This window comes from Dermacentor albipictus, chromosome 1 (assembly GCF_038994185.2).
Source record: "Dermacentor albipictus isolate Rhodes 1998 colony chromosome 1, USDA_Dalb.pri_finalv2, whole genome shotgun sequence".
In the NCBI taxonomy this organism is placed as follows: Eukaryota; Metazoa; Arthropoda; class Arachnida; order Ixodida; family Ixodidae; genus Dermacentor; species Dermacentor albipictus.
Genome location: NC_091821.1, coordinates 152,546,021 through 152,569,249, shown reverse-complemented (window position 1 = coordinate 152,569,249; position 23,229 = coordinate 152,546,021). Strand labels below are relative to the sequence as shown.

The following is a 23,229-nucleotide window of genomic DNA, read 5'->3' as shown; positions in this document are numbered from 1 at the left end:
ATGTCCCGTCAGTAACGCTGACGAATAAGAAAATAAGTTATCTTAGCAGTTGTTAGGTTTTACATGCGTACGTGCGTACATATATACATGCATACGCCTTGTATCTATCTTGTGACTGCGCAAGTGCACCCACTCCGCTTTCTTACAGAATATTCCTTAAACTCTAGTTGTAAGTGAGCGTTTGTCCTGTCCACATGGTTCCTTCCCGCCCTTATTCCGCTCAACGACACAACATGATGCACCAACTGTCCCAACAGTCAACAGTTGCACCCAGTATGTAACCCTGCATTGGGGAAGGGTTAAGGGAAGACAGGAAGATTTTTTTTAAATTAGGGCAGAAACTCTACACTGCGGACTTGTCATATAAAATAAATTATGGCATTTTACGTGCCAAAACCACGATCTGATTATGAGGCACGCCGTAGTGGAGGACTCCGGAAATTGGGACCACCTGGGGTTCTTTAACGTGCACCTAAACCTAAGTGCACGGGTGTTTTCGCATTTCGCCCCCATTGAAATGCGGCCACCGTGGCCGGGATTCGATCCCGCGAAGTCGTGCTTAGCAGCACAGCACCACAGCCACGTAGCAACCACGACGGGTCGAATTGTTATATAGTGCGTAGCATTCTTTGTACACATTACTTAGGAAGCCTATGCTCTACCTTTGAAACCGAGGATAAGCAACTACAAAGAATACTACGTACACTCTGACGATCCCCTCAGTAAAATCGTTCTTACCACCAATCTTGCGTTTGGTAAATGAAAGAAATGTTGTTGTAATGCTTTTTTTTTCTCGCGTAATTTGCCTGCCGACACGCTCGCCGGCATTCCATCGCGTGCTCTTCAGAAGCTTCTGCCTGTTGCTGCAGACGCAATTCTCTGATTGCTTGCGTTTTCCGCGCGTTCCTCGCCCATGCTCTCGCCTGCGTTCTAACTGCGCCTCGGTAAGGCAAACCAAAACGCGCCAAGCGTCTCAACGCGCTCGCTTGCCCGCTAGAAATTAGTAAGGGTGTTCTATGCCGTCTGTCAATGCATGCGTCCGTGGCGTAATGGTTTCAATTTCGGGCTTCTGTTACTAGACGTCGTGTGTTCGAATCCTGTCGTCGGTAAATTTTAACGGTGTTTATTTAATTATTAATAAAGCAGTACCTATTTAAAATGGTGAGCTTCCAAAGTTACAAAGCCGTTTGAAGTCAGAAGCACTAAGTTTGGGTAAATATATGTACACCGATGGTAATACATATCACACCCATGCTGGCTGACAAAATATCGCGTCGGTGGTTCGTGCGCCCACAAGTATGTGGCGGTAGGCGTACAGAACCTGCTCAAGCCTAGATGACTCCGTGGCTCCTGGGACACGAAACGGAAATACGAACTGAACGATCGAAGCACGAAATGACCCCGGCCGCCTAGCCAAACAATGCTACGCATGAAAAGAAAGTCATATATATAGAGAGAGAACACATACACGTACGCACACACATAATATAACGTGGGAGTGTCAGAGTCGTTTAACTAGGTCGATCGCTTGACCGGATGAATCTCAGTAGCGCCTTCGTCGCCTTGTGGTGTGAAGATCGTATCGGCCGGCACTCCAACATCGTCTGCTCAGAAAGCGGCCGCTCGCTGGGGCTATACTCTTTATTAGCATAATTATTGGAGATGAACTGTTCAGAAAAGTAAAATGGTGTTTACGATGAAGTTAGCGTGTAACCTGCCATGTTTTAAGTGTTAATAATAATAACGACACATTACGAGTCTTGGAGAAAGAAGGCTTTTCTTCTTCTTTCTTTAATTAGGCAATTAAAAAGTGATGTGAAACCAAGGTCTATAAATCATCTGGCCTAGATCTTCAAACTATAAATTAGTCAATCAATGCTATCAAATTTTAGATACACTTGTACTGGCTGGAGATGCAGAAATGCACTCCATATTTTAAAGTAATGTTTCAAGTTTCTTCAGTGGTTTTAATATTTTTTGTAAGTTCTCTACAATTGAAACGTCTTTATTCATGCTCACAATTTGAGATATACCTCTAACTTCATGGTGTATCATATGTTATACGCGACAAATTCGGCTCATAAAATCACAAAGAAGGATGTCTTCAGAAAAACGAGGTTTTATTAGGCATATTTGGCCTAGCTAAACAATGTCTTTTCTCATTAAAACGAATTCTTGCAGTAAGAGCTTACTGTGTGTTTTAGTGGAATTTAAAGGTAATAAAAAAAGGAAAATAAAGGTGGAAGAAAGGATGACGATGGTATAGACCAGGGCCGAATTCACAAAGCTTTCCTTTCATAAGCTCTCTTTCATGTTTACCGGTCGCCTCCGCTAATATGTCCAGCGCCACGATTGGCTGGAATGTTCTCTTGCGAATAATTCTGTCCTATAGGAGGGTTCTGTAAATAAGAGCCCCGAATTTCCGGCGTTCTTAGGGGGCAGCCATCTTTTGCTGGGTACTGCGGTAACTGAGGGATAGAACGAAAGGACAACCGCATTGACGCTCAGCCTTGTTCATATTGCATCCTTGCCACCAGTGACGGGCCACCACTGGCCCGTCACGAAACCTGCAGGCTCAGCATGGGCTGCGCCACGGGTCTCTACTCGTAGAGATGGTGCCGCATACGGCTGCGCCGAAAAGGCTGGCTGCCGGGTACTTGCTCTAATCGCATGCGCGAGAGTAATGCCGTCCGCACACGCAGGGCGACGGAATGCCTGGACGACAAAGACGTGTCCTTCATCCCAGGGCACCTGTCTTTGATCAGCTCTTCTCGCACCGCCCTCACGTACCTGTGCCTCGGAGCCACCACCGTGATAGGACAGCCCGAGCAGTCGATGGACTGGCTCATCTCCGCCTTCAACCAACACAAGGTCCGGCCGTTGTTTCTTTCTGTACAGCCGACCGAAAACATTTACGCAGCGCGGATTTGCCCGATTACCGCCCTGTTTAGGGTGCGGAGCCCGCACTCTAAATTTGGTAGCTATTGTAAAATTGCCCATTTCCGCACTATTACAAATAACCAACAGCGACGGCACTGCTGTACCGTTGCTGCGAAAGATGGCCTCGGTGGGCTACTGCCTTCCGGCAAGTGCAGGTGACGCTGTGCAGTGCGCCTTCACCCTCACCTGTCTTTGTCCACCCCCTCCTCTTAAATATAATGGTAATTTGCTCTGAATAATGTGATTTGACGCCTAAGAATTACGTCGATAGCAGTATAAGATTTACATGTGTAAACGAGAGGGATGTGGCCCCGGAACATCTTTCCGGGACCAGAATTGACAAAGCTTTTCGCTCCTGTGAATTCTTCGTCATTGGCTGCTGGCCGCGCTTAAGTTCATAAGGGTAGGCTAGCACCCGCTGTCATGTGCAGTTTTAGCGCATTTCTTTTTATGTGTCAATATGGGCATAGAACATCAAAGCCTGCGCGGCTGTTGCGTTATTGCGACAAAAAGTACCACTTCCAAAATTTGGGAAAACGTGCACGCTTGAGTGACTTATTTCGTTATGTACCAACGAGCCCGGGCTTCTCTTGCAGAGCTATACGGTGTTTGGCGCACTGCTGCCGCGAGCACGCTCGCCTACAGTTACCGTCGCGTATGAAACACTTTAAATCGACCATGCGGGAGAAAAGTTCCCGATTGTTTTTCGGGTACCCCTTTATTTTCTGCGCGCTGAATAAATCGAGGCTTCATACCGCGATGGCTTTCGGCAGCGCTCTATAAAACGAAAATAGGAATCAACACGGTTGTGCCTGTGCTCTGGAGGCTCGGCTTTGCGAGAACGAGGCGAGACGAACGGGCCAATACTTAACGCCGCAAATTTGGGGACGGTTATTTTGTCACTGGTGCCATTTAGTCTCATGAGTTGCATGCCTTGAGCACTGATCGCTTTCGATATCGAAACAACCACATGAGCTATATTGTTGCTTAAGGGACTCATTACAGTGGAGTTAAAGAATGTGTCTATCACACATTTTATGACATCTGCCGCTGCTATAAATGTCGCCCCACAAAAATTGCACTTACGGAATGCGGAGCTCGCCTTTGTAAGTAAAGCTAGGTTCACACGACGGACCCCAATTCCACGGGCGAGCATGACGTGGCTCGGTGGTGCCGAATCACGCCACACACGAGGACGCCGCAATGGGCGATACCCGGCCTGTCGTGTGAATCCCATGCATGTCGCGTTCTCGTAATATGCCGCAGCGTTTGGTCTCTCGTACACTGCAGGTGTCCATCGTCATTGGGACGCCGCAGCTGCTGCACCAACTGGCTAATTGCGCCCATCGCAATGGCACTGCTGTGCCGTCGCTGCGAAAGGTGGCCTCGGTGGGCTACTGCCTTCCGGCAAGTACGCGTGACGCTGTGCAGCGCGCCTTCACGCTCACCTGGCTGCGGCCGGGCTACGGGTTGACCGAGGCCTGCGGTATTGTTGCCGCCTTCATCGACGGCAATTTCTCCTCCAACGTTCTGGGCTATCCAGGACCCATGGTGCAGATGAAGGTGCGCGCTTTCCGTCCGCACTTTAGGTCGGCAGCTGATGGTCGGAAAGATTCTCATTCGTCGTGGGCGTAATAGTCACTTTGCAGGCAACAGCTCAATGGGACACTAAAGGCAAATATTAAGCCAATATTGCTGAATTGATATATTAAAGCTAACGAACGTCGAAGATGTCAATATCATGGCGAGCAGAGATTTAGTAAGCGATAAATTCAGATAAATGCAGGACACGATTTGAGACTCCCCCGACCATTCAAGTACTAGCCCGATGACGTAGAAAACCCTCGTTATAATTCTGTCACTTGTACTTAACCACTCATAATAAAAATAACACTGCATTGTATTCTAAGACGGAAGAAAATGCTACTTACCTACTTCTATTCTTAGAAAAAGAGAGCTTTTTGACGCTGCCTTTGACAACGGCGCGGGGGGTCGAATGGTTTCCTTTCCGTCCACGCATTTGCGTTTCAGTGGTTTCGTTATCACGTAGTGCTGCGCTGGTTTTGCTAGCAAGCGAAATTCGCACAAACTGCAAGTAGCCGAGAATGCCACGCCAGCAGCGCCAGACCTCAGCAGCATGCCACGCTCTTCGCAGTTTAAACAGCTGAAATCGAGCCCAAAATCGCGAGCCAATGTGTCGTCGTCAGGGTCGTCAACGAGGTTTATCGCGACGAGTGTCGAAGACCGTGTTTACGATTCGGCAAGCGTTTTCCCTCCCGCTTTCCAATGCCTTGGCTTGGTTTCTGGCCGCGCTTTTGCGTTTTGCGAAAAAAAGAAAAGATACCGTAACGCCGGCTTTCTGGCACCGTTTTATATACTCATCGACGGCAGCGAAAATGCGGTGCTGGCGTATACTACGTAACAGCTCCCCGGCTGGGTGGCGGACGATTTGAATTTGCGATAAAAGTACTCGGACCCTTCAAATGCAATTTTCTCATAAACTAAGTCTTTTCTTGGCACAAAACAAGCACTGCGAATGTTTCTGGAATGGTATTGTAACAATAAACATTTATTTAATATTTGCCTTTAGTGTCCCTTTAATGCATAGGCTGCGACCAAAAAAGCTCCGCAGTTAAAGGGACACTAAATGCAAATACTAAGTCGACGTGGACTGTTTAAATACCATTCCAGAAACCTCGCAGCGCTTGTTTCGTGCAAAGAAAAGGCTTAGTTTATGAGAAAACTTCATGTGAAGGGTCCGAATATCTTTATCGCAATTCAAATCCCCCGCCACCCAACCGGGGACTGGTGACGTTGTATACGCCATTACCACCCTTTGCTGCCGTCGATGAGCAAAATGGCGCCCGGCAGACTACGGTACGGTTGTCGCAAACGCAAACGCGCGTTCATAGATAAACTGAGCCAAGACAGAGCTACAGCGGCTACAGCTGCTTTTGGTCAAGTGGCGTGAACCATTCGGGCATCCTGCGACATCACATGGACATGCGATTCCCTGCTACTTGCAGTTTGTGCGAGTTTCACGAACCAGCAAAGCTAGTGAGACCTAGCAAAACCAGCGCAGCACTACGCAATAACGAAATTACTGAAACTCGCAAGGGCTGGCGGTGCAGAGTGAAACTAAGACGAGACCTTTTGACCACTCGCGTCGTTCTCAAGGGTAATGTCAATGAGTACTCTTAAAAAATTAAATAGAACTGGGCAAGCAGCATTTTCTTTCGTCTTATAATGCAATACGATGATGTTTTTTTTTATAACGACTGGTTGAGTACTAGTGAAAGAATTTACCTGAGGAGTGTGTGCCTTTGTTATCGGGTAAGTATGTGAATGTCCCGGGTGAGTCTCTAATCGTGTCCTGCATTTACCTCGATTTCTCGATTACTAAGGCTCTGTTCGCGATAATATGGGCGCCTTAGAGCTTCTCGAGCAATAATCTATCACTTTAGCTTGACTTAATATTTGCCTGTAGTGTCCCTCTAAGGTGTCGACGTTTATTTCAATCGTATGGTGTCATGCACTGTAAGCAACCCTCTTGCGATATAAAGTTTTATAGCGTGGCGCACTACGCGTGACCTGCCACGGCCCGCACTGGGTACTCGCACTATGGTAGCTGTCCTGGGTTACTAGTAGTAGTGCTTTGAAACAAATGACCAATCTCATCTCATACAAAGACCTGTTTCCCTGATCTCTTGAGCTTCAATGTTTATGGAGAAACTTGAATGTAAGAGGCTAACATATTGGCTGGAACACTTGCAAGGCCCTTGAAACGTGTATGAATAGTTTCCACAAACAGCTCATTTATGGATAGTGTTCCACACATATATGCATTAGCCTGTCTTGGGCTTCCTGAAAGTGGTATTCACGTTTCTGAAGGCATATGATTGCTGATTGCGCAATTTAGAAGTACCGTTAGTCTACAAGACATGGTAATTATAGATAATTTTCTTCTCTTACTGGACACGTTCCTCAATGATCAGTCGGTGCAACTCAAATTAGCGATGGCGGTTGTTTCAATGGGCTCTCGTGTCGGCCTGAAGCAAGACCAGGTCAACCAGCGGGAAGAACCCGGGCAGAAACGAGGCGACGTAACCATCGTTACAACGAGCTGCTCGTGTAAGAAAGGCCGTCCCGCCAGCGAGGCGTGAAGCTTTACATGCGCGCCCTACTCGTCGGAGCCAACGCTCTCGCCAGGAGGCGCTCTCGGCGTGTCCGAGCACGAAGTGCTTTCACAGACAAGCTGGCGCAGATGCGGCGTCGAGTCGCTCGCTCTCCCTCACGCAGTGCCAAGAAGAGGATGTTCCGCGCACGGAGGTTATACACGTAAACTTCTAAACGGGAGGCGGCGCTCCAGAAGTGAAGCCTGTCGACGTCATCTTCCTGGAGGCAAAACAGTCTGAACCACTGTAGCCGTCATAGCCGAACGCGGATTGTGCTAGTCGTGTTTACTGACTGTGCGCTGCTGGAACGTTGCTTAGCTGATTGTTTGCCGCACACAGAACGTCAATTCTAAACTGAGTTTGTAGTGAATTATTATGCATTTTGAAAAGTTCAGATGTCTCTTGGAAGTGTTTTCTGCTGTTCTTATGCCTGTGTACCATTCAATACTAATATGTTTCCGTTGTCTGAATAGTTAAAGTTATTTTGAATATAGACTTGCATAGTTTGAGGTGCCTTTCTTTATTAGACTAACGCGGCAATGTTTTGTATCATATAGAATAACAAAGCAATTCATGTAGTATCGCGAAAGAAATAAGATCTATAGGTGGCGTGAGGGTCTTTTTGGAACTGTCTGAAACCATCAGAAAAAAAAATGAGACGCAGTTTCTTTACATATCCACAGCCACAAAATATCGCTAACGAAAAATACAAGCCAATAAAGGAAGACGGTCGCGCCGTATAGTGGTGGGCAGTATCACCTGAAAGTGTACTCAATCTTTGCATTATTAAGGGGGCGGAAAGTCTTCCAATTCCACGAAAGGTTAAACAGGTGTGAATATTGATTACGGAGTCACATCACACGAGCCTATAGTCTCTATGAAGAGACCGCTCGTAAGATGACCAAGCGAGAAAGTATCATTAGCCAAGTGTCCTGCCGGTAGGCTTTCTCGAAGCCTTCGGAAAAGAATGGACGAATTTCTGGCAATAACGGCACAAAAGTGTGGACTGATATAGATCTTAAAGAGGTTTCTTATCCATTTTTAATCGTGGAACCGCAAACACGAGCGAGCGCTGCGCGTATTCCGTGGTTGCCTATGCTGGACCCGGCTTCTCTCGCATCTTCCAATATGGCCGCAGTGGCTTCACTCGCTCCCGTAAGTGGCGGCAGGGATTGCCAGTCCAGAAGTTTAATGTAACCTTCTTGGTTCCGCACTGGCACAAACGCACACACAGGCGCGTCTGTGTGTCCCGAGGTGAGCCCTAACACTAGAGTGTTTTAGAATAGGGGCCCCAAACGTTTTGGGGCCTCAAAGAAAGAGCGTCGAAGCCACTGCGCATGCGCGAGACGCAAACTGCGTTTGGGTTTTGCTTTGGGAACGCTATTTCGCCGATTTAGCGGGAGCCCAAATAGCGGCCCCAAAAGCTTTGCGTCAGCAAACATGGCGGCACCCATCGAAGCGACGGCTATAACCTCGCACCAAACTGTGTTCGATTCGTGGTAACGCGTGAAGTTCGCATGCTAGGAGAAGTGACTGCGGTTATCGCTTTCTCTCAACTAGCGTGTGTTATGAAGATTGATTCATTAGACGCCGCTGATTCCGAATTCGATTGTGGATTTTACGGCTCGTAGGCCTAACACGGCTAAGCTTGGCTGGTGAAGGCACAGAACGCCTATGGGGAAGGCACGTAAAGTCGGTTTGCTCAGAACTAAGCGCAACTAATTGTTTGCTGCTTACAGAATAACCTATAAATTGTAATTAAACGCGAATACACGCAAGTCAAAATTACTATTCCTATCATAAAATGGTATATTTTATTTAATTATTTCTAATAGCTTTTCTTTGACGCCGTAGTGGCGCTGTCAGCGCAAGACGCTATCCGCAAACGCAAAGCCCTATTCTAAAACTCTTCACTCCTGCCAACGCTAGCACCTGCAAAACTCTTTGGGGCCCCAAACTATTGGGGCCCCTATTCTAAAGCTGTCTACTACATATGAGACAATTGGCAGTTTCGCGGGGTGTGCTGCAACAAAGTGTTCTGCAACACTTGTTTAATATTGTCCTGGCTGGTATACCTGACGCCTTCAAAACAGTACGAATGTCAGCATGTCAGTGTACTTGCCGGCCATTTTTGCGATCTGTTCACCTGTTGTACACACTCCTGGCAGGAATAGCGATAGTGACCGTTCTGTTTGCGTGCTTACTTCACGTCATTCAAATGAGAAGCCTCTATGAAAAAGTCCCGCGTTGTTCAGTTTTCAGAGTTCCGTCTGAGGTCAACGCAGCCATTGGCTCGGTCTCAAAAACACACCGACGAAGCAGGCAAGCGAAGTGCTATTTCTTGGCGTCGCACTGCATGGTATCCGCGGGATGCAGTGGTGGTGCACTCTGGGGCGCTATAAAGTAAAACTATTCCAAGCTTTTCCATTCCAATTCTGCAATCAGCCCTCAGCGACTGGCGAAAAACTTTTTTGGACCACCCCCACTTCACCTGTCTGTCACGCGACGTCACGAAAACCGCGATAGCTCCCCGTCTGATATGACGACTACACGCTGATTATGCATGATTTGACCGAACAAAAGAAAAATAGTTATTTCCGATTCGGCGCCTTTTCGCCATTAGCCCTCAGCTATTGGTCAAAAGTTTTCGGGCTGCACGCACTTCACCTGCCTGTCCCGCGACGTCGCAAAACCGCAAAAACTCACCGCGTCAGAGTGACGTGTACGCATTAAAGATGCATTAATATGCAGTACAAAACTGAATTTTTTTCTGAATAGCCGCAGAATGCCCCGTTCCGAAAGGAATAAAAGATGGCTGCCGCCGATCGCTCACGCACTGGCTAATCGCACCTGCCGGAGAACATGGGTTTATTTGCGTGTAATAAAACTTTTTGCGTGGCTACGTAACGTTTTCGAGCCGTTTCGGTACGTTTACGACCTCACTCTGCCAACTCTTCTTTGCTGAGGATCCATTTTAGTGTCATTCTTAAGCTTCCGTTACATGCCGCCGCAATTGTCGACGAGCCACCGTAAGCTAAGTAAGGGAAAGCGGGCCAATCACAGACGCCAGCACCACCCCCTTCATCCGGTTATATCGATTTTCAGTGCAGTGGCTCAGCCCCATCGTATCCCTCTCCGCCTGAGCGTGTTCCTCCCCTCTTGTGAGTCAATTAGATAAGACAAGCCGCTCAGTGTATAGGCAATGTTATTCGTTTTTCAAGCAAATAAAAGTGACCTCGAACGAGGAGAGTGTTTGATTGGTCTGTTGAGACAACCCTGTGGGTGACCGCCCGATGCTTGCATCGGTGGTTATGCACATTTAACGTCAGGAGAATTGAATAAAAACGTATTGGAATAGTTATACGCTATAGGACCCCTGCACTTTTATCTTTTGAGTACTCGTTCTGTGGGACTGCGAGGTTTGCGGAATTATGGAAACCGCTTTTAACTTGCGTCTTCAAGCTGTGTCCAGTGCTCAAGTGATGGGAGCGCATGCTTTGCCAGCTGCCTTTAATTTCACTGTCCGTATGTATACAGTATATTTTTCTTTCGAAAATAAAGATTTAAAAAAAAAAGCCTGTAAGCGCAGTGAACGTGGCGTTTTTTGCAGATGAATTTTTACAGTCTTAGGCAAAGTTACACCCTTTGGGGTGTATCTCTGCACACAGCGATAATCGTCATCTGCCTTATTTGCGTTTCCTTTCTTGAAAACGCCGCGCCCGCTACTTTCCTGTCGGGAATGCTATGTCATGATGATAACACGCATGCCGTTCGTTACTGGAAAGTACCGGGTTCGCCGCGTTAAAGAAAGGAAATGCTGACAAGACAGATGACGTTTATCGTTGTGTGGCAAACGGGTTTAATTTTGCTCAAGAGTATGCGAAGCGGACATACTTTGCCGCTGATAACGTGAGATGCAGAAGACTAATTAATTTTAATTACGGGGTTTTACGTGCCAAAACCACTTTCTGATTATGAGGCACGCCGTAGTGGAGGACTCCGGAAATTTCGACCACCTGGGGTTCTTTAACGTGCACCTAAATCTAAGTACACGGGTGTTTTCGCATTTCGCCCCCATCGAAATGCGGCCGCCGTGGCCGGGATTCGATCCCGCGACCTCGTGCTCAGCAGTCCAACACCATAGCCACTGAGCAACCACGGCGGGTGAGATGCAGAAGACTAATTAACGAAAATGTAATAATAAACTTTTTATTAGTGTTTTAATTAGGCGCACTTGTTTAAATGGCGAAATTGAAAGCAGCCACATTTTAATGTCCCTTCATTTCCTAAAAAAATCTCGAAAGTCGTACCTCATTCGAGATATTTATCATCGGATATCAACAGTAAAGCTAGGCATCGAAACCGAGCGCTGCGGGAGCTCAGTAAGGGCGGCCCCGCTACCATATCAGACCGAAACGCCCTGTGACGACTGGTGCGGCACGCTTTGCTTGGTAAGCGTGCGCGGCTTCGTGTGTCGGGTCAGGAGTTGCCGCGGCATACCGTCGTTCAAACTTCGCCCCACGCTTCTTTACGCGGCGTTGCCGTCTGACGCGCAGCGGGACGCGCTCAACAGGCTCGACTATTGACTCGACTGAGGTTCGCAATTTAATGGTGAATATCTCGAATTAGGTGCGATTTTCAAGATTTTTGAAAGATAAGTGTGCATGGAAATGTCACTGCCTCCAGATTAGCCATTCAGACAACTGCCCATAAGGCACTAATAAAGAAGTAAGTTAAGAAATTTTTGTTAATTTGTCTTCTGAAGCTCACGTTATTGGCGGCAAAGTATGTCCGCCTCACCGATGAACTTGTCTGCAAAGACGCTCATTGCGCTCATTACATTAAACAAAAAATCTGTATTGTCTAAAAAAAAAAAACACCATGTATGTCACTGGTGTCGCTACACAGAAGACGCCTCAGTAATAGCTCTGGCATGCCTCTGTAATTAGACCTATGTTGTTGTGGCCTCAAAACATGGCTCGTACTTACGAGGGGGACTGACCAGACTAAACTGATTGAAAAGTACACCCAACAAAATACCAAACGGGATAAAGGCAAACGTTGAAAATGAAGTATTAGGCAACTAACTGATAACATCAATTTTGAGAGGGCCTATGTATAAGCTTAAGAAAAAGATAAAAATAAAGTGTCCCACGGTCCGTACTCTAGCAGCGTAACCTTCCGGACGCTTCAATGAAGATGTGCAGAGCAGCGATCATGCATCGAAATCATTCTTGGTTCAAGACAAAAAGAGCAGAGTTTAGCTATGGATAAACCAGACCTATGAAGGTATACATTTAGGCGGAGAACTCTACAACGTCCTCCCGTAGCTGACGACATCCTCTTTCTCCCCCTGTTTGTAACTCTGCAGAAGTACGTAATTTGAGCATTTGACTTATACTATAATTTATCTTCCTTTCCAGTACCTTTACATTGCTTTAGAAATTCCGCGTGGTGCTTAGCGTTGGCAGCATTCACCGTGAAGTGAGCGCACCCATTTCTGGTGACACGAAACCGAAAAAAAAAAGTCACCTTTAGAATACGTCAAAATAACTGTCCTGCGATGGGCGAATGCTGACATGAAACCACGAAAAGGCACGAAAGTCGACTCACGAATTTCTTTTCGCATTTCAGGTATGCATACCTGGAAAAACGACATTAAAAGCTAACTTGAAGTGCCATTAATTTTGAGAACATTCTTGTACTGCTAGGCTCATTGCTGCATGTCTGTTCAATGTGGTTATTGTTTGAGGAAGAGAGGTAGCTTTAGAGAGAACGCACGCATAGTTAATGTACATCAGCGGCATACATGCAAAAAGCCCGGGGTTGGATATGCGTTTTGTGCATTCACCGCGCCGCCGACTTTATTTCTAGGGCACGTTTTGCTCTTCCTTTAACATGCGCAAGTGGTTTGCGTGTAGTATTTCCAAAACACTCGATTAATAGAGAACTTCGGTATAGCTGAAATGTAAATGTGTACTAACGCTGGAAGTATAAGGCGTAGAGAGGGAGAGAGAGAGCAATGAGGTGGGAAAGGCAGGGAGGTTAACCGGGACGTAGCAACAACAACCCTGATGGTGACATGCTGTGACGATTTTCTCGGACATAACGAGCTAGAAACGCTTGTGTGCTGTGCGGCTCTGGTCTTCGAAGTCAAGCGGATACAAAAATATATGCGTGATAATCTTGACGCTGCCGATGCGTTTAAGCCAGCAGGTAAATGAAATACGGCTGGTCAATATACTGTAAAAGTTCTGGGCGCTTTATTTATAAACACAGCATCTCAAAACGTTGCCCCCAGTTTCTCCTGCTTCTGATGCTGTTCGTGTCTGTACCTTAATGTATTTCCTTATATGACTAAATTATTCCAAAGGACTTTGATGTTAGAAAAACTTATATGATTGTCACTTCAAAATTAATCACTTTGCGAAATTATTCATGTAATACCTCGTAATTTTGCCACAATCATGTTCAAGATTCTTGATACCTGAGTCAGTATAACACAATGATTTATTCCATCTTTATGGTCATCCGCGTTGACTAACCTGACGCTGGCGTTAACGGCAGCAGGGCAGTGTTCCGTGCCTTCCTCAAGGGCGAAGATGGTTCGAATAAATGAACTGAAACAGAGCTATTCTATCCTCGATTCGAACTGTCGCCTGATTGTGTAAATGTTTTCTGGTGAAGCGGGATTACTCAATTGTTAGACGATGTTTCAAAAGCGATCGTACTAGCTGGGTGATTGGTAGACAGAAACGGAGACAGCTCAGAAAATGCGCATTTGCACAGGTCTTAGACTTGGAGTCAAACGAGCGGCTTCCACCTCGACGGCCCGGCGAGATAGTCATCAGGATTCCATCCATGATGAAGGGCTACCTCAACAAGCCAACGGAAACCGCGGAGACAATTGATAAGGAAGGCTGGCTTCGAACCGGTACGTACGCACACCCACACACGTGCACAGAAGGGTACACGTATTCGAACGGGACTCCACGAAATCGCGCCGGTAGGCTTCTTTCAGACAAGGCTCGCAATATATAAGCCGACATTATTAATGAACATTAGTGCTGTGCAATCCACAGCACAGCAATAGCTGCAGATTTAGCGACTGTTTCATGGCGTTCTATGGGTAGAGAGATTGGCGATTGGGAGGAAGCATAGAGGGTCAAGAACAGACGCGGATAGCGTTCGTGTAAATAAAGCGTCGCACACGAAATAATTAAGACAAGTGAGCTGACGACGTCGTCGTTCTCGCGGTTTATGCGTTTCGCATTTGGCGCGTATTTGCGACGCGTACGATGCCGGCAAGGCGGCAATTTCAAACGGTTAGATGTTTGAAATGCCATTGCCGTCTATGGTTTTAAGTGGCGGACTTGTACCTGTAGCAGCTGGCGTAGATTTTGTCAGCGTGCTCGGCTGGCACAAAGTGGACCTGGAATCAAATCATGAGATGCTATAACATAAAGTTATTCTAAGCATTTCTATTCCATTTCTGCAATCAGCCCTCCGCGATTGGTCAAAAATTTTTGCGCCACTCCCACTTCGCCTGTCTGTCGCGCGACATCACGAAAAACACAAAAACTCTCCATCTGATAAGACGTGTACACACTGATTATGCATGATTAGACCGAACAAAACAAAAATAGTTATTTACGATTCTACGTCTTTTTCGCCATTAGTCCACAGCGGTCAACATTACTGCAGGCGGCGCCCACTTCGCCTATCTCTCATGCGACATCGCAAAACCGCGAAAACTCACTCGTCAAAGTGACGAGCGCGCATAAGAGATGCATTAATATGCTGAACTGCCGGCAATATCATTACTCAATATGCAGACAAAGCCGGCAATATCATTACTAATATGGATGAGATAGTTCAAGTGGCTGAGGAGTTCTATAGAGATGTATACAGTATCAGTGGCACCCACGACGATAATGGAAGAGATAATAGTCTAGAGGAATTCGAAATCCCACAAGTAACGCTGGAAGAAGTAAAGAAAGCCTTGGGAGCTATGCAAAAAGGGGAAGACAGCTAGGGAGGATCAGGTAACAGCAGATTTGTTGAAGGATGCTTGGCAGATTGTTCTAGAAAAACTGGCCACCCTGTATACGCAATGCCTCATGACCTCGAACGTACCGGAATACACTGGAAGAACGCCAACATAATCCTAATCCATAAGAAAGGGGACGCCAAAGACTTGAAAAATTATAGACCGATCAGCTTACTGTCCGTTGCCTACAAAGTATTTACTAAAGTAATCGCAAATGGAATCAGGAACACCTTAGACTTCTGTCAACCAAAGGACCAGGCAGGATTCCGTAAAGGCTACTCAACCATAGACCATATTCACACTATCAATCAGGTGATAGAGAAATGTGCGGGATATAACCAACCCTTATATATAGAGTTCATTGATTACAAGAAAGCGTTTGATTCTGTCGAAACCTCAGCAGTCATGGAGGCATTACGGAATCAGGGTGTAGACGAGCCGTATGTAAAAATACTGAAATACATCAGTAAAGTTTCGTTCGTTCTCCGTCCTCGCTTCACCGTTGGAACTTGAAGCTTATCGGACGATGATCGGCAGTTGTTGGTCAAACGCAGGCAGGAAACGATGAGGTCAGATGTACAAGAAGTATTTATACGTAAACTTTTCTACATACATGGCAGGTAAAACAAATACATTACAAACTTGAACAATTGAGAAACACAGTCTCACTCTTCTACTGTCTCAATGACTGTTAGAGCCCAGACTCGTTTTAACGTACATAGTACGGAGGCTCACTGATCTATCAGCAATCCTGATTTCAGCCAAGTCTGAGGGACGGCATGTCGTCCCGATTTTTATAGCCCAAATATACAAAGAAAAAAAAGGCGGTAGGGCCGTTGGCCCGTCCCACAGGTTCAGTTGCCAATCAGAGTCAACCGTTTGTTAAGCCACAACCCCCAGGGATGGGCTTACTCTCAAAAATAAACATATTGGAAAACAAAGCTCTTTTCCTTCTTCGCCAAAACTCTGTTGCCCTCTCATTTCTCCGTAGTGAGTGACCGGCTCAGCAAAACACGCCAGGCCCGAACAAGTTATCGCTAGACCGTTTCAAATCCCAACGGCGTCTAGGCTGCAAATGTCTCGGAAGCAGGGGCACCGGCACCACGAAGTGCCGCTGTACTCAAAGTTTGGCCGTCTGGGAGACGGATGACCCTCCTTGTCCTTCACACTTATTGTCTACAAGACAAAGTTCTTCGAGTGCGTGTTTCCAAGACGCCGTCGTGCGAATGCACTCTTTACGTGTGCACCGCATTCCTACAGCGTGCACGGTAAGCTGGTCTTAGACACCACGCAGGCAGTCGCACCCAACAACAAAGCTGGCGATTACGTTCCGGACGCGTAGAGGATTAGGTCCATGCTCACTGCATGCGGCACGGAGTCAGAGTTGCTAAGTCCTTCTTAACCTCGGCGGCGCCTCCAATTAGTCAGGGACTCGGGCGCCAGACCCACAATACCTTTTGTACAGCGGTTCGTTTCAAGGCTGGTCTGTGTGACCCGTCGGCGGACTGCCAACATCGTGCGCACAATACCGACTTCCAGGAATCGGCACTCGCCCGCCTGGCACCTGCCGCGACGCGTCACCTAACCCTGCGCATTGCCTGTGACCCCACATAACACAGCAACTGTCGCCCCGCTGACATGGGGGGAAGTGAACCCCCTCTCTATACCCAAAGCACGAGGCCGATTCGTGAGACTTAAGAACCCGAACAATCAGAGCGACCTTACAACATCTATAGCGGCTCCACAGCCACCGTAGTCCTCCATAAAGAAAGCAACAAAATCCCAATAAAGAAAGGCGTCAGCCAGGGAGACACGATCTCTCCAGTGCTATTCACATCGTGTTTACAGGAGGTCTTCAGAGACCTGGATTGGGAAGAATAGGGGATAAGAGTTAATGGAGAATACCATAGTAACTTGCGATTCGCTGATGATATTGCCTTGCTTAGTAACTCAGGGGACCAATTGCAATGTATGCTCACTGACCTGGAGAGGCAAAGCAGAAGGGCGGGTCTAAAAATTAATCTGCAGAAAACTAAAGTAATGTTTAACAGTCTCGGAAGAGAACAGCAGTTTACGATAGGTAGCGAGGCACTGGAAGTGGTAAGGGAATACATCTACTTAGGGCAGGTAGTGACCGCGGATCCGGATCATCAGACTGAAATAATCAGAAGAATAAGAATGGGCTGGGGTGCATTTGGCAGGCATTCTCAGATCATGAACAGCAGGTTGCCATTATCCCTCAAGAGAAAAGTGTATAACATCTGTGCCTTACAAGTACTCACGTACGGGGCAGAAACCTGGAGGCTTACGAAAATGGTTCTACTTAAATTGAGGACGACGCAACAAGCTATGGAAAGAAGAATGATGGGTGTAACGTTAAGGGATAAGAGCAGATTGGGTGAGGGACCAAATGCGAGTTAATGACATTTTAGTTGAAATCAAGATAATGAAATGGGCATGGGCAGGACATGTGATGAAGAGGGAAGATAACTGATTGTCATTAAGAGTTACGGACTGGATTCCAAGGGAAGGGAAGCGTAACATGGGGCGGCAGAAAGTTAGGTGGGCGGATGAGATTAAAAAGTTTGCAGGGACAACATGGCCACAATTAGTACATGACCAGGGTAGTTGGAGAAGTATGGGAGAGGCCTTTGCCCTGAAGTGGGCGTAACCAGGATGATGATGATGATGATGATGATGAACTAAAATGATTTTTTTTTAATAGCCGGAGACTACCTCGTTCCAAGAGTAATAGAGGTTGGCTGCTCGCGGATTGCTCTGGCAATGGCTACTCGGAGCTGCCGGGGAGCGTGCAATTATTTGCGAATAATAAAAGCTTTTGCGTGGCAATATAACGTTGCCAAGTCCTTTCGGCCACGTATACGACATCACTGAAAATATGTTTTAGCGGCATTTTTAAATTTCCGTTGCACGCCGCCGCGATCTTCAACCAGCCACCGCAAGCTAAACACAGGTACGCAAACCAATCAGAGACACCAGCACCACTCTCCTCACCCGATTATCTCATTTCACTGCGCTATCTGGGCCCCGCCAAAGCTCTCTCCGCTTCTGCGTGCTCCTCGCTTCTCGTCAGCCAGTTGACAAGAAAAACCAGTTGCAAGGTACAGGCAATGCTATTCGCTTTGAAACCAAACAAAAGTCACCTCGTGTAAACGAGGACAGCGTTTGATTGGGCTGTTCAAACAACGGTTCGGGTCAGCGCTCGATGCTTGCGCCGGGGATTACGTTAATTCGACGTCGGACGATTGGAATAAAAGCAGATCAGAATAACTTTACGTTATAGGGCCACTGAGCACGGGCGTTTATAACGTGAAGTTATTCAATTCTGATTTTATTACCCTTGCCTGACGTCAAATTTATGTAACCGCCCACGCAAGCACGGGTGGTAATCCGCAAGCTTGTTTCAACAGCCCAATAAAACTCTCTCCTCGTTTACAGGAAGTGACTTTTGTTTGGATTCAAAGTGAATAGCGCATTTCCTTCCCTGGCAGGTTTTACTTATCTTATTGGCCGACGAGTCGTGAGGAATGCGCAGAAGAGAAGATGGTTTAGGTGGGTGCGAGCTTGCGCAGTGAAATAAGAAAATCGGGTGAGGAGAGTGGTGCTGGTATTTCTGGTTGGTCTGCGTACCCTTGTTTAGCTTGCGGTGGCTGGTCGACGAATGCGGCGGCGTGCGATGGAGCATTAAGGAAGGGATGCTCAGTGAGGAAGACATAGCAGAGCGGCGTCCTATAAACTTGCCGAATCGTCTCGACAGCGCTTTACTAGTACGCAAAATTTTTATTGCGATACCAAATATATGGACACTCCCGGCGCATTTTTTCCCGTCGCCGTCACCGTGATGCTCCATATAAATTCCGAGGGCGATAACACCGTCGCCGCGCGTCGTATGCTGTGTGTGCGAGTGAAAGTATGCGAGGGAAGCCGACAATCGCGGCTCAATCTGGTGCGCACGAAGTATGAAAGTGGAGAGCAAACGCGCCGTCTTCCCTCGCGCGAAAGGCCATGGGAGGATGGGAGGGAGAGAGGGGTAGGGGCGGCGTGGCGCCAAGGTAAATATACCTGGTAGAGAAGCTTCCATAGGAGCCCATACGTTCAAAACATGGCGGTCCATCGGCGGTTCATGGGGCTTAGCGCCATCTGTATGTGGTGGGAACACTTCCGGCAGAAGAAAAAATAATGTGACGCCATGTCCGTTAAAAGCAGAAGTGACGTCATTTTATTTTCGAAGGGGCGAAATTTGTTTTGTTGTCCTTCCTTTGGAGCTATATATTCAACTGCCCCGCCATTCGACTTGATGGGCGTTTCGAGCTTTCAGCGTGGAAAGCGATGCAGGAAAAGGCCAGCCGTACGGTTGTCGAAATCGCATCCCTGCACAGAACATACTTTCTTTGGAGGCCGACGAAAGCTTTAGGTGTAGAGTGCTGATCCTATTGTCAGATGCCAAGCCCGTCGGCCAGCGCAGTCGCACGAAAACAACTACACAATTATCTGGCGGTCGTAACATACTCCTTTTAACTGAACAGATTAAGAAGCGATGAAGCTACCCGCGTCATCAAATTCAGACAAACTTGGACAAGCAAGAAAGCACAAACTATGAGGGGGGCATATATTTCAACAGGTGATACGAGTGCGCCTTTCTGCCCATTTCAAGACGTGCATTGCGTTGCGAGTGAAAGTGGCGTCAACGCCCCCTGTAGCGATGGGCGCGGAAAAGAAATGCACTTAATAATAATAATAGCCACCTGAACGTGAACCTACCTGCTCGTGAATTAGTGAAGGTTCACCTTGGTTTCTTTAGGTTACCAGTTCATTTTCACTCGTTTAGTTGCGCATTATGAGTGCTGTATTTCGCCAAAAACGCATGCATTTTGGGCACTTTTGAAGGTAAGTAGGTGTGAAACCATAAAACACGGGGTGATCATTTTTAAGTTGTATGGAAGTTTTAAATGTATCCGGTGGCAGAGAGCGTAATTCTTGTCCTTGAGCCGAATCATCCGAAGAGGCGGACATAATGAGCGCAAGAAATAAAAAAAACGTATTCAACGAATGAACAAAAAAAATGGCTGTGGCTTAGGTAAGGTTAAGCCCAGAATGCGAAGCATACTAGCCTTTATTTTAGTTGTTGAACCACTGTTTAGCCTGGTGAACTGCTGTTGCTTGGCTATATTTGGTTCGGCTAGACGAAGAAACAACTCATGCATTACTGCTTCGCCTTCAAGAGTGGAACGCGACAGCGTTCCCGTCGACCCGCCAAGGGGTGTAAGACAATGGGCTACAGGGCAGCGACTACGCGCCCCGCATTGGACGCGTTGAGCGTCGAGCAAAGCAGCGTTCGGCGCGGCAACGAAATGTGCGCCTGAGCAAGAGACGCACGCCTTAGAAACAGCTCGTTTCTAAGGCAACACCGCATTCACTAGAGGCGCTTTTGTACCGCTTTGAAGCATGGTACTCGTGGCTCAGTGGTAGCGTCTCCGTCCCACACTCCGGAGACCCTGGTTCGATTCCCACCCAGCCCGTCTTGCAAGAGTTGAGCCAAAGCCACTTCTCCTCTGTCATGGTGTCACGTGGTTTCAAGGCGACACCGCCGCGCCTGAGGAGCTGAGTTGAGCTCTCGTAATATGCTTCGCATAAAATTATTTTGATTGTCTTTCTTTAACAGGCGCATGCGTTTGCACATAAAAAGCTCTCAGAGCTGTTTCGTTCTTCATTATTATTATTTCGTGGTTCTGCGTGATCCCTTCTGCGCGCGCGATCGCATGCGTGTAGGAGATCTCGGCTACTACGACGAGCGGGGCCAATTTTACCTGGTGGAGCGGCTCAAGGATCTGGTCAAGTGCGGCGGCACACACGTCGCCACGGCGGAGCTGGAAGAAGCGCTCCGCGCCTCTTGCGGCGTGCTCGACGCAGCCGTGGTGGGTCGGCCGCACGCAGCCTATGGCGAGTCGCCCGTGGCCGCGGTAGTGGTGAGGCACGACGCCGACGCTACCGCCGACCACGCTCGGCAACTGCGGGATATGGTGGCCGGTAAGCGTTCGCCGAACACCCCTTTCGCCCGTGGTGGTTGAATTACCGGTTGAATTGCAGCAGCGACAGAACCGTTGTCCGCGAGAGGCATATGAAATAGTTATTTAGACCGCATCCGAAGTTCTCAGAAGGATGGGTAACAAGAAAAGTTCGTAATGCGTTACTTTTCCGAATACTGCAGTACTACCGCGTGGTGCTAGTAGTACTGAGCACTAAGTAATTTACTAGTGCTAAGTGCTGAGGAGCATGGAGGACAAGACATAAGAGAAGAAGCAATTGGACGAAAGCAGCATCGCTGGTCCGTATTTTTACTTCGCGCCTTGTTGCGCGGTGCTTGAACATAAGAAAAATTTACCCCTGAAGAGATCACGGAATATCTTAACTGCGAAACTTGCTTTCTGAGAAACCCGTATGAGAGAGAGAGAGAGAGAGTGCAAGGAGAGGAAACGCAGGAAGGTCAACCACACGAGCGCCCGGCTTACTACCCTACACTGAGGGTGAGTAAAAGAGAGAACAAAAAGAGGAAAAGAGGGCGAGAGGGAGCACTGCGCGCCTATGCTAGGACGCACAGCAGGACTACAATCAGGTCAATGAGGCTGGTTTTCCTCAAAAACTGCAGTAGCGCGCGAACAGCTTTCTGCGCCATCGAATAACTTTCTGCGCAATGGTCCAAGAATTTTCTTTTCAGAAAATTCTCTCGAGTCCAGTCGCCTTAGTGGGATCTGTAAAGAGATGTAAGGAGATCGTATTGAGGGAAAGTGCACTATATGTGTCAGACAGTTTCTTCAGGCTCACATATATGTCGCACGTTGGTGTATCAGTCATTCCAAGGAAAGAATAAGCGTTCGTAAATGTCACACCAAGCTACAGGTGGCAGAGCAGTGCTGCATCGCCGCGGGAGAGGCACTTGCAGCCGAAACAAAGGGTCCGGAATACCTAGGCTGCACTTAGAAACGCGCGGGGAGCTCCAGAAAGCTCGCGTCGATGTGGGAGCGAGCAAACAAAAATTGGAGGACGCTTAAGCTTCGCCTTCAAGAGTGGAACGCGACAGCGTTCCCGTCGACCCGCCAAAGGGTGTAAGACAATGGGCTACAGGGCAGCCATCACTTACGAGGCGGCCCGCATCGGACGCGGTGAGCGTCGAGCCATATGGTCGAGCAACGCGGCGTTCGGCGCAGCAACGAAACGTGCGCCTGAGCAAGCGGAACGAACCAAAGAACTCGGTATCTCGAAGGGGGAAATGATGCACGCCAGCCAAACGTCGTGATCGGCACGGGCAGAGAGATATACAGATAGTGATCTAAAGAAAGGAAGGACGCTTGATTCTGGAAAGGGAGCAAGGCGAAGCGTTGTCAGGGGAGAGTCCGCGCCGGGATCCGCCTCGCACAGCTCCAATGCGCGCGTGGCGTGCCATCTGTCGGGGCAGCGCCGTACATGGAGAGGAGGGGGTTTTCTGTGTTTGCCGCAAGATGGCTCTGCGTGTGCGGAAAGCGCAGAAGGAATGCAGCAGAAACGCATTTCGCTACTCGTGTAATTGCGACTTCTGTAAGTTACATGGTCATAATTACCGATATACACCGCAGTATAACTTTCCACGGCTCGTTTCGAAGGCAACACCGCATTCACTAGAGGCGCGTTTGTACCGCTTGGAAGCATCGAACTCGTGACTGAGTGGTAGCGTCTCCGTCTCACACTCCGGAGACCCTGGTTCGATTCCCACCCAGCCGATCTTGGAAGTTGCTTTTAACGCGATAGCGTTAAGGAGCTCGTGTCGCAGAAAAGCCGGTGGCGTCAGCGTTTTGCGGCGTTGACCGTGAGCGATAAATCACGGCAGGCACTCCATAAATAAAAAGCAACTTCCAAGATGGGCTGGGTGGGAATCGAACCGGGGTCTCCGGAGTGTGAGACGGAGACGCTACCACTCAGCCACGATTTCGATGCTTCCGAAAGGTACAAACGCGCCTCTAGTGAATGCGGTGTTGCCTTCGAAACGAGCCGTGGAAAGTTATACGGTGG

The 23,229-nt window shown here is 47.8% G+C and overlaps 1 protein-coding gene and 1 long non-coding RNA gene across 4 annotated transcripts in view; one reads left to right on the top strand and one right to left on the bottom strand.

The window, feature by feature from the left end:
- The window catches only part of LOC135902983 (uncharacterized), a 53,367-nt gene extending 48,381 nt beyond the window's left edge, over nucleotides 1-4,986 (bottom strand). For both annotated transcript variants that reach the window (XR_011509083.1, XR_010564675.2), the window contains exons 1-2: nucleotides 4,872-4,986; nucleotides 4,389-4,537 (exon numbers count right to left, since the gene is read on the bottom strand). This is a non-coding gene — a long non-coding RNA (uncharacterized lncRNA). The remainder of the gene's footprint in view (nucleotides 1-4,388; nucleotides 4,538-4,871) is intronic.
- Nucleotides 1-23,229, top strand: part of LOC135902982 (uncharacterized) — a 113,902-nt gene that overhangs the window by 86,667 nt on the left and 4,006 nt on the right. The window contains exons 8-11 of one of the 2 annotated variants that reach the window (XM_065433310.1): nucleotides 2,703-2,871; nucleotides 4,231-4,503; nucleotides 13,905-14,049; nucleotides 20,956-21,213. In XM_065433310.1, the coding sequence (XP_065289382.1) occupies nucleotides 2,703-2,871; nucleotides 4,231-4,503; nucleotides 13,905-14,049; nucleotides 20,956-21,213 (845 nt within the window). The remainder of the gene's footprint in view (nucleotides 1-2,702; nucleotides 2,872-4,230; nucleotides 4,504-13,904; nucleotides 14,050-20,955; nucleotides 21,214-23,229) is intronic. The other variant, XM_065433312.1, reaches the window with a different exon arrangement.